Consider the following 12,405-nt stretch of genomic DNA (forward strand, 5'->3'; position numbering starts at 1 on the left):
CTACGTGAAAACATGACTTCGCCATTGTATCAAACCAATTGGACATTGTTGCATTTAATTTATTGGATTACGGAATTTAAACTACCATATAATAGTAAATAAAAGTGTAATATAATTATTAAAATAACATTTTCCATTAGCTATTGACAATTTTATTGTTGTAAAATGACAGTATTGTTTCATTGTATACGTCTAACGTCATGCTTTCACATAAATTTAAAGTGTATCAGAAAATTTGTCGTTTCCATTGAATATTTAATTTCCATTGAAAAATATGAATGAAGTGGGGGTGGGGGGAGGGGGAAAGAAATAGTCCGACATAGGCAACCTTTTGCTAATATAAAATCGAAAAACAAGAAGTATCATTTTTTTTAAACGAAAACATTTCACCAATTCGTCGTCTAATTTAAAAATCGAACGAAAAGCGAACATTTTATACGTATGTTCGCGACAGATTGAAATCGATGGTAACAAGGGAAAATGGATGGGAGGAAAAGAAAAAAAGAAAAAAAAAAAAAAAAAAAAAAGAAAAAAAAAGAACGAAAAATAAAAAGCAAAAAAAAAAAAAGAAGAATTTCCCAGCGACTACTAATCCGACTGCAGATGCACGCACATTTAATTGTTCGTTCGATTCTATTGAGTTTTCTCTTCGAATACATTTTTTTTTCTTTTTTTTTTCTTTTTTCCTTTTTTTTTTTTTATCATCGTGCTCGTTTACTCGTTGGTAATGTTTGAATGCATTAAATAGCCAAGTATTGTGCGTGCTTATCGTAAATGTCATGATACGAGATACGTAGAAATAGATAGATCGATAAATAAAGAGAGAGAGAGAGGAACGAATTAGCCTCGACGATTTCTAAACATCGAACAGCGCAACCACGGAATTAGGACGATGCGCTGTAATCGTTGGTCATTGATCAACCGGACTGGAAGGGCTTTTAAATAGTCGAATATTCACCGATCGTATCTCCAATTAAACCTAATTCCTCCCCGAGGGGCAAGCTAATGTCCGATCAAACATTTACCCTCGCTCGAGAAGGCACGAAAGGATCGTTTATATTCTGAGGGGTAGCAGGTGGGACTTAATTTGTCACTAAGTGCTTGGATTTAAGGATAGTAAATTGAACAGAGGTACTTTGTATTCTTTAAAGTGCTCGACGCGTTCCGATTCGTGTTACTCTCTAATCATGCTTCCGTCCGAACACAATTTCTTTTTCTTTTTTTTTTTTTTCTCTTTTTCTATCTCCGTTCGTTTCTAGCAAGGAATGTTTAAAAGGAAAAAGGGAAAAAGAAAAAAAAAAAGAAAAAAAAGAAGAAAAAGAAATGGAATAGTAATTTTGATCAGCTTCTATTCTTTTTTTTTTTTTTTTTTTTTCTTAGATTGCATTCCCAAATTCCATTATAAATATAACAATTTTTAAAAAAGAAACATTATTCGTGTTAAAGATATTTAATCGTTCAATCGTATCGTTATAGCGTTTGGCTATTTGTCAAGAATTTAAATTTAAATAAATAAGAAAAATCGAATTGTAAAGAAAAATGTTTACTTTCGAAACTGTTCGTTAAAAATAATCGTATCAATTTGCTTGGTAAAACGCGATAAGAGAAAAAAAAAAGAAAAAGAAAAAGAAAAGGAAAGAAATATTCGAATAGCTTCTTGCCTTTTGTTATTATCTATTAATATTAAAATGAATATATCTACAAAGAAGATTTCGAATGCGCGTTGTGAATATATTAAGGGTTGATAAAGTTGTCTTTCAAAGCTACTACACCGTGTCGCATTCTACATTGTTGTAAGTTACGATTTATTGTTTTATATATAATGGAAGAGTTGGGCGGTACATACTATATACAATTCTATATACATTATGGAGGTACGCGGCGCGTATTGCATGCTTGAATTTCCTTTGTCACGTTCTCCCGCGGCTTTTCCCCATAGAAAATAATTAACAAAAGTAATAATAAAGCGTATGCAAGAACGTGTATTTAGCTATTTTCTCGTGATACAGAAACTCCGTGTACCAATCTCGTTTTCTTTTTGAGCAACAAGAGATTTTTTTTTTTTTTTTTATTTTTTTTTTCTTCTTTTTTTTTTTCCTTTCTCCTCCCCCTTTTCTCTTCTCTTCTCTTCTCTTCTTTTCGACTACACTCGAGATTCTATAAAGAATCGCGCGTACTCGTGAAATCGTGGAAGGGTTAAATATACCGCGAATAAATCTCTTCAGAAACCTATCTCACGCGTACTTTCTCTTTGCCCATTCTTTGCTTCGCTTTCAAGGAAAAAACAAAGAGCGAATAGATAGGGTAAGGGTGTTTTTCAGAGACGAGTTATGGCGAAAGAGTAGAATGATTTTTATCATTCGAATCGTATATCCAAACGAATAATATTATTATGAATATCACATATGATAATTGATATTTAATATATAATATCATTATTATGACGAAAGAAACAACAAAATTTATTATCTATTTCTAAGTATTGGATATATTTTTGAAATCGATATCAATCGTTATAATTATCGTTATCGCATTGTTATATAAATAATAACGCTAACAATCAATAATTAATAACCTTCCTTCTTTTCTAATTAATCATAAAAATTCTGATCAACTTCGATAAAATTTACGTATCACGTCACGATCGATGATTTAATTATCCTATCGTTGGAGAGTTAAGAAAACTTTGTTACTTTCCATTGTTCTGTTCATTTTTTTCTTTTCTCTCTCTCTCTCTCTCTCTCTCTTTTTTTTTTAACTCTCTCCCATCAAAGGAAGATGCCATGTTTTACTATGCTAGCCCGCAGATAGTCAAGGAAATATTAATAACCGGCATAAATTTTAATGTCTTCCAGGATTCTCCAGTAAGAAGAGAATTATAACTATGACGACGACGACGAAGAGAGGACGATGAGGTGGACAACGAAGAGGGCGATGAGGACGATGTTCATATTGGACGAAACATTTGCCTTGTGGAATCAGACTTAAGATATAAATTCCATGTTACGGTACTGGTAGCTCGCTTGGGATGTAAATTTATTCGTAAATTCGTTCGTTACTATACCGACCGACCGACCGACCGTCCGAACGAATGAACGAACGACTGACCGACCAACTTTAACGGAGTTTCTTCCGCATTTTACAAAAGGTAGAAGCGGAAAAAAGCTTGAAAACATCGTGAGACCTGAGAACTAGCAAACGACCAAAGAATATACATCACCGCTATATTTTCTTTTTTTCTACCATGCTGCAGGCACCATTATCGAATATTTAAGTAAAGCTTACGAGAATGAACATGAAATGAAATAACTTTTTTACTCCGAGATAATCATTTTTAAAGAGCTATTTTAATTAAACATTATAAATAAGCGAAGTAAATAGGAAGCATCTTTTCTTTTTTATCGATTTTTTTCTTTATTTATTTTTTTCTTTATATATGTATATATGTATATAAATATACAAATTTATACAGAGTACGATGAAAAATTTGTTTAACAAAGTCGCCGAAAAATAATTTGCAAATCACGAATGATGCATGTCAACGATATGTGATGAGTATAAAAAAAAGAAAGAAAAGAAAGAAAAAAAAAACTTTTACCTTCAATACTTTTTCCTTTTTTTTTTTTATAAATATACTTATAATTATAATATTACTTGGGAAAAATGTATTTCAATCGTAAGATTCAAAAAAGATTTTTATAATTTCGAAACGTCAATAGTTCACTAGAGACAATGTATATATACAAATTATATATCTACTTATTAATATCGAATAAAAATTTTCTACAAATTTAGAAATAGATTCTAGATCCACGATAAGGGACGTGTTAAAAAATACAAGATATCCTTATTTGAAAAGAATTTTAAAAAGCAGAGCAAGAATTTTCGTTCTTAGGCTCAGACGGTGATTTGGCATCTTGATGTCTTCCATTTGTTGCTCAAGAGCTTCAAGGGAGCGATGAGATCGAAACTTAACGCGATGTTCCGACGTAGTAGTACTTTCTCTTTCTTCTTTTCGACGAGGAATAGACGTCGACAAAGCTGCGGGATTCGTCGTTCTAGAGATCGGATAAAAGGGCCGACTTTAGCCACCCCTTTTCAGACGTATCTACTGTTAAACTCGATTAGGAAAGATAAGAGCATTTTTCCTTGTTCGTGAGAGATAGAAAAAAAAGATAAAAGAGAGAAGAGGAGAAAAGAAAAGATAGAGAAAAGAGAATATATATATATATATATATATATATATATATATATATATATATATAAAGAGAGAGAGAGAGAGAGAGAGAGAGAGAGAGAGGGAGAGAGAGAGAGAAGAATCGTTTCAATCGTTTTAACGACGAACGATCGATAAACGTCTACGACACGATGCAATTATGATGGTAATGACGATGATAGGCGTGGCCCATAATTTCGTTTAAACGAACAGACGAGATACGTTAATAACGTTCATCGCCCGTAATTATTGCGAGTTCATATCTCGCCTTTGATGAGACTACAAAATTTTTATAACATTCCCCTTCCTCCCATGGCTCATCCCGCAAAAAAAAAGAAAAAAAAAAAAAAAAAAAAAAAGAAAAAAGAAAAACTATCGATTTTCTATCTCTGGATGTAATGATCACACAAAATGTTGTCTCGTGTAATCATTTGACAATGGTTTTTTTCTTTTTTTTTTTTTTTTTTTTACATTTATAAAAATTACAGCATAATTTTTATCGAAACTGACGATATCATGACGCGAGATTATTATCTCATATAACATAAATTTAATAGAATATTTCTGATTAATTCGATTGATTAAACGTCAAAACCAGTTGTTGGTTAATAAGGAATCAACATTTGGTCAATGTTCTCTTTCGGATTTACGAGAAAATAAAAAAAAAAAAAAAAAAAAAAAAGAAAAGAGAAGAAAATAAAATTTGGTAAGAGGGAAATTGATATTCTATTTTTTTTCCTTAACAAAAGTAATCCGCACGAAAGTGAAGTGGCAATAAAATCGTTTTATCGATCGGGAAATTTCAAGGAGATTGATGAGCTTTGGATTTGTATTTCTCTATCTATCATCGGTGCAAAAAAAAAAAAAAAAAAAAAAAAAAAAAAAAAAAAAAAAAAAAAAAAAGAAGATAGAAAAAAAGAAGATAGAAAAAAAGGAAAAATAAAAAAAAGAGGAAAAAAGAAAACATGCGGTAACGAGGGAAATGGGCCATGGATCGTCCCTTCTCTATCTCTTTCTATCTCTCTCTCTCTCTCTCTCTCTCTTAACTTTTCTCTCTCTATCTATCTTTCTATCTCTCTCTCTCTTTATCTCAGAGGAAGAGGAAGAGGAACGAAATGAAACGCGCCATTCGTGCAACGTGACACCGACAATCGCGATAGAGACACCTCTGACAGCCGTCAAGAGCGGACAGGGAATCGTGTTGGATGGATGGCAGGCAATTTAAAATACCTTATCGCGTTTCGCCTAACTCCATGGCTCGTTCCCGCGAGCTGTCCGTATTATTATTTGTACACCACTGTACGAGAAATCTCCCTCTTCGTGAATACTAACACTATTACTATTAATAAATATACGGAATGGAGATTTCGATTATTATCCCTAATATGTAACATACATGTATATATGTATATATATATATGTACGTATGTACGAGCATAAAACGCATTTTCAGATCTAATTTGACTATTACCCTGTATTTTCTGTGTTTGTTAATCAACGAATAACATTACTCTTTAGTGACAATTATAATTAACAATTAATAAAGTAATTAACATTTTCATTTCATTGGCATTATAACATTGTCGAGTAAAGAAGAAAAAAAGAAATATTCTTTTTTTAATTCGATTCGTTAAAGGGATCAAATTTTTATATGAAGTAATATCGATTATTATTTTCGTTCGTTCATTCATTCTTTTAATTTCTTTGTTTACTTTTGATATCTAAATTTAAATAAAACAAGTATCATTGGTTAATTGGATAATTATATAGTTTATTGTATTTTATGAATAATTTTATTTTTATTTATTTTTTTTTTTCTCAATTTTCGTCATCAAACCGATTGATATTTTAATTCATTTTAGGTAAAAAATATTTAAAAATTTATTAAAAAAATATTTGATTTTTGTGTCTAAAACAATATTCATCTCTTTTTTTTTTTTTTCATTAATCGTGCAAAATTGTATCTGACAGATTTCACGATGATCCCTGTTAAATGGTAAAGAATAATGATTTTATTCAACCGGAAAGAGAAGTCATTTCGCGTGTAATGATTCTATTATTTTTAAATAGAAAACAATTTTTCAAGTAGAAAAATTTTCAAAATAGAAAACAACGTAAAGAGTGAACAAAGATAAGATTAAATTCCCCACCCTCTCTTTCTCTCTCTTTCTCTCTCTATCTCTCTCTCTCTTTTTCTCTCTTTCAATGCCACTACTTTTCTCCTTCCTCTTATCTTTTAGTTTTACGAGCGTCGTGTTTTCTGCTACCAGTAAATAATGTTTCGAGATTTATCTTCAAACATCAAAAGTCGATGGAACGTTGCGGTATACGTAAGTACTTACTACATTTCATGAAGAAATGTAGAAACACGTTATTCGGTTAATTTAAACGCGTGCCATCTCGAGTAATGCGTTTGTGCCTTTCGTAGGATTTTATAGCGCCTAACTCGTCGAAATACATTTCACCGTCGACCATAAATAGAATTACAAGAATGTTTCTTCGATCAATGGGATTGCCGTTTTCCCGTTATATTTACACACATATACGAAGTCCCCGATTATTCGAAATTTTCGCATTTACACATAAATAAGCCCATATTGTATCGTATCGTTCGATTAACTCTTATTAAATGTAAGTACGTATGTACACGTATCTAATAACTATTGATGGATAAAAGAGAGTATTAAGAGAAAATTTTAACGTTGTAACTGTATTCTGTTAACATTTAGAATTCATCTTAAATCTCACAATCAATTTAGAAAATTTTCTACAAAATTAAAATAATAATAAATTTTCGATTTAAATTATAAAATGTTATGATCAAGCTAAATACGAAAAAAAAAATGAACTTCGTCGTATCATTTGTTTAGACGTTTGTTGTTATACGTAAAATATTATTAGATGAATGTATCGATTAATACAAAATTGCAAAATGGCAGTCAAGCAATCAACGATTGTCAATAAACGAAAACGAGATCTATATGAACGATGAACGATGTGTTTACAAACACATAGTGAATAACGTCCAATCTATGTTATGTAAACTGTACGTTGATTTCTCTCTGTACTATGCGTCTCATTAAATCTTCCTTGTCGACCGATATCGTTTATCAAATCAGACATATGTTACATAACGAATGCTGGTGATGGTAGATATACGATCGATAGCGTTCTTAAATGGTCTGTTCCGTAAATGAAGATCAAAAGAACGCGATATTACGTAGTTAAATGGAATACACTTCTATATTAGTGTAATATAGTTGACAGGCTTTCATCGCGTTTCGTGCAACAGTCACGTCACATCGATGAATCTCGATTCTCCGAGTAATAAAGCGAACTGCATTAATCGATATGCACTCGATTGCATCAAGGTATATATGAGCTTGTTCGTACACGTATCAATGCCCGCTACCACAAAATTTCTATAATTTCGACGTACATATAGAAATTTACACACACACACAGAGAGAAAGAGAGAGAAAGAGAGAGAGAGAGAGAGAGAGAGAGAGAGAGAGAGAGAGATGCCATGTGTTTCCTCTAACTAGAATACTAATATAAATATCTCTGCTAACTTGAACAATACAAAGCGATTATTATCGATTATTATCGAAAGCGATTAATATCGATAAAGTCCCTTTAATTTTTTATTATTAAAACATTAATACCGATAATGAAGTTTTAAGTTGATTTGAAAATCTTTAATTTAAACATAACAGTATAACATAGTCCCACGTCAATCCAAAACATAATTTTTAGCTCTAATATAACGGTGTAACTTAGTCCTACGTCATTTTAAAATCGATAGATAAATGCAGTTTTAAGTATAAAGATTATAGCAGTTTTTAAATCATTCACGTATCGAACAGATTTTTCAAATGTTCTTTTATATTTAAAGAACATTATCGTTAAATATTAAGTTTTAATTGTTAATCTGGTTATCTAATTTCGTTTAATTTTATTAAATTTTATTGTTAAATATGTTAAATTTTATTATTATTTCATGATATATCAATATGTTTTATATTTTAAATTATTATTAAATACGATATGAAGTTATTATTTAAAATAAACAAGTTCGTGAAAATGTTGCAATAAATTCATTATATTCGTCGTTTTCAAAAACAAAAAAAAGATATATTTAACGTATTTAAACCAATAATCTTTCAATTTTAATATTTACAATAAATTTTCATCAAACATTAAAAGTTTCTTTTCATCTTTTCTTTTTTTTTTTTTTTTTTTTTTTTTTTAATTTAAAACAACAAATGATTACAAGTGTGATATCGAGCAACAATACTTCTTTTTCTATTCGTACACATCGTAAATAACAAAAAACATAGTAACATTCAATTATAAAAATATAATATGATTCTTTGAAATTATATAGAATAATCAATTAGTGAGTTTCATCGGATAAACGGGGAATATGTTAACTCTGAAATAATACGCGAATATGTTAACTGTGAAATAATATAAATGTTAACTGTGAAATAATATAAAACGTAAGAAAAACATTTGTTAAAAGAGATAATAATATAATAGATCATAATTATTATTGATTTTACTCTTTGATATGTTCAAGAATATAGACATGATCAAAGACGTATGTAGTAAGTACTTTATCGATCAATCAGGAATTCCATTCTATCTCTATCGACGTTCAAGGAGATCCAGAGAAAGAGAAGGTAAGGGAGAGAGGGACATTACAGAGAGAAAGAAAGAGAGAGAGAGAGAGAGAGAGAGAACGAGATACATGAGGGTTCATCGAACAACATACCTATTGGTCGGTATTACCGCGTGACCATCCGACGAAATGGTCGTGGTCACATAGCTCGCATAACTTGCCGTTGTCATCGACATTGTTGCGGCGCGAGATGTTCTCTCTCCTCAGTTCTGTCCACCCTTATACATATATGTCCGCGGTACTGCGAGAGGATAAAGTGAGAACGACAGAGATAGATAGATAGATAGATAGATAGATGGAGAGAGAGGATGAGAGAGAGAGATAGAGAAAGAGTAAGAGATAGAGATAGAGTAAGAGTGAGAGAGAGAAAGAGAGAGAGAGAGAGAGAGATAGAGAAAGAGTAAGAGAGAGTGAGAGAGAGAAAGAGAGAGAGAGAGAGAGAGAGAGAGAGAGAGAGAGAGAGAGAGAGAGAGAGAGATTGGAAGGAAGGGTTGCATCAGAGTAACGGAACCATTTTCGTCCGCTTGCGGTTACGCAGCCAAACCTATGCGGTATATATACGTCTAGACCGAACTAGCGACAGAACCATGATCGTAACGCGCATTAGAATCTCATCCAAATAACCTTCCTCTTCGTATATAACGTTTATAGCAACGAATCCGATTGCATTTTGTTGCTAACATCAATCGACTCGAATATATATATATATACTGTTTTTTTCTTTAGTCCAAGATAAATGATACGATTATGGTAAAAATTTCATTAAATTTGATTAATGTTCGTAATAAAAGTATAATATTGAAAATATAAACGTTCGATTTTAATTTTTTTAAATTCCTTCGATGAAAAGTTTTATACCGTTAGAGTTCAACACGGTTAGGATATGCTTTCGAATAAAAAATATTACCGTAGAATTCAAAAGAGAAACTCGTTGGGAATTTTAATTATCCGGTTTAGAGTATATTAATTAGATATGTAATATGATTTTTACATTCTAATTTACGCGCCGTTTCTAGATTGAACGAATTTCTTATGAGATTCTATATCAGCCGATATATTAATCGAAAGAAACGAATAAAGTGGCATATGAAATAGAAAAGCGTGGTTATTATGTACGATAAAAAGACAGACGGGTCTCTTTCTCTCTTTCTCTCTTTCTCTCTCTCTCTCTCTCTCTCTCTCTCTCTCTCTCTCTCTTTCTTTATCTATATATATATATTTCTTTTAGCTAAGCCAGGGATCAGCTGGAACGTGCGAATTAATTATCTAGAGTATTATTTTTATTAATACCTTTGTATTCCGTTCATACGATCAAACATATGCTTTTACATTTACGTAAGTATATAATGCATTATAGTTATAATATATAAATTTCTATTTGATAATTTATTTATTTATTTGTTTATTTATTAATTCATTTTAAAATTTATCTATATATATATATATATATATATATATATAGATAAATATATATATATATAAAATATATATATATAAATATATATATATAAAATATATATATATATATAGATAAATATATATATATATAAAATATATATATATAAATATATATATATAGATAAATATATATATAAAATATATATATATATATATATATATATATATATATATTCGATATTACGTAAAAGCGGATGTGGGTTAGGGAAAAAAAATTATATACATATACATATACATATATTATGTACATGTAATTATATACATATACATATCTGCCCGCAAATTATATACATATACATATCTGCCCGAGAATGTATCAAATTCGTTCATCTCCCACGAGAGGGAGTATACAAATGGTTAGGAGTTTTAAGAAAAAAAAGTTTCTCCGCAAAATGTTGGAAGTAAGTTTACTCAACCTAACGACCGGCGTGTCCTATGCAAACTCAATGTTCCGACGGCAACGCAACGTCGCTCGTGTGATAAACGTAGAGGAGAAAGAGCGGAAAAACGAGCGTAAATTTTCTGCAATCCATGCGGAAAAACAACTCGAGGGATTCCTCGTCGTCGTCTTCGTCCTCGTTCTCGTTCTCGTCCTCGTCATCGTCATCGTCGTACTCTACTTCGAGCCCTTCTTCCAAGGCATCTCCCTTCTGATTTTGTCCCCTTATGTTTTCTTTAACTTCTTTCACCCCCTCCCCCTTTCTCTCTTTCTCTCTCTCTATCTATCTATCTATCTCTATCTCTCTCAATCTCTTTCTTTCTATCTTTTTTTCCTTCTTTTTTTCGATCGAACGGAGAGAACATACGTAATATAATATTTCCTGCCGTGGATAGATCCCAATCACTGTATTAGCGAACGTTCCTGTATCGGCTATGTGTCAATCACAGGACTTTGCTTGACACACGAGAACACATGGGTATATATGAGCAGAGAGGGTTACGATATATGCTCTCTCGAGTATTAGATCACACCCTCTCTCTTCGTCTTAACACGTGACAAACTCGATTGTACGAGACATATATGACGAGTTAATTACGTTACATTGATCGTTACTAAAAATGTCGTTTGTCAGATTTCTTTTGTTATTTTCTATAATATATATAAATACAGATATATACTAAAATATATATATATATATTTTTTCCCTTCTATAATAACTATCTCTTATGTAAAGTATGGATAACTTACATATTACAATTATTTTTTTCTTGTGAACATTTATTCTTGGATAGAATACAAGAAAGAGAGAGAAAGAGAGAGAAAGAGAGAGAGAGAGATAGAGAGAGAGAGAGAGAGAATGGCTTGCGATCAAAACCAAAGAGTTGAATTTGTGTTCTACGTCAGGGAGAAACAAGATTCGTGATATTATAGTTGCATACCCCGTTATGTATATATATATATATATGTGTGTATGTGTACATGCGTAAATCAATTCGATGTTCTGTCAGAAACACACGGTTCGAATGATTAAAAGAGACAACATGCGTTGCTCTTGATAGTGGCTCACATTTGAATCTAAAAGTCTAAAATCGATCTTAGTTCATGCTTGAAGGAAAGCCCCTATGTTTTCGTCTCGCTAAGAATTGAAATAAAAGAATTGATAAAAAAGAGAAAAGAAAAAAGTGGGGAAGGAGACGGAAAAGTGATGCCTGTCAAAGTTGAATAAGAGTGAAAAAAAAAAAAAAAAAATATTGGCCAATTCTACAGATTTTTTCGCCGAGTCAAACGTCTATACAGCGCGTAGCTGCGAACTCCTGCGAATTTTAAACTTGTTTGATATTCACCAAGAAAATTCGACGTCAACGATGACGAGAATAAAGAAGAAAGAGCGGAGAATAACGGAGGCAGAAGTTTTCGACTCGACTCGACTCGACTCAACTCGACTCGACTCGAGTCAATTCGATTCGATTTTAAATTGCAACCCTCTTGACCTTTCCGTGCTTGCGAAACACCTAAAGGATCTCATTTATTCAAGAGTGAGTGAGATAGCTAAACGCAAGGCATTATTCCAACATGCTGAATATGATACTCGATATGTCATAGATT

The 12,405-nt window shown here is 31.5% G+C and overlaps 2 protein-coding genes across 3 annotated transcripts in view; one reads left to right on the forward strand and one right to left on the reverse strand.

The window, feature by feature from the left end:
* LOC118439652 (uncharacterized) overlaps nt 1-2,883 on the forward strand; it is a 112,971-nt gene extending 110,088 nt beyond the window's left edge. Inside the window, exon 16 of the mRNA XM_085664975.1 lies at nt 2,856-2,883. Coding sequence (XP_085521101.1) covers nt 2,856-2,868 — 13 coding nt within the window. The 3' untranslated portion in view covers nt 2,869-2,883. The remainder of the gene's footprint in view (nt 1-2,855) is intronic.
* Nucleotides 1-12,405, reverse strand: part of Slip1 (SLo interacting protein 1) — a 160,841-nt gene that overhangs the window by 5,137 nt on the left and 143,299 nt on the right. The gene's annotated exons all lie outside the window — the stretch shown is intronic.

This window comes from Vespa mandarinia, chromosome 2 (assembly GCF_050613455.1).
Source record: "Vespa mandarinia isolate Hongniang chromosome 2, ASM5061345v1, whole genome shotgun sequence".
NCBI lineage: Eukaryota > Metazoa > Arthropoda > Insecta > Hymenoptera > Vespidae > Vespa > Vespa mandarinia.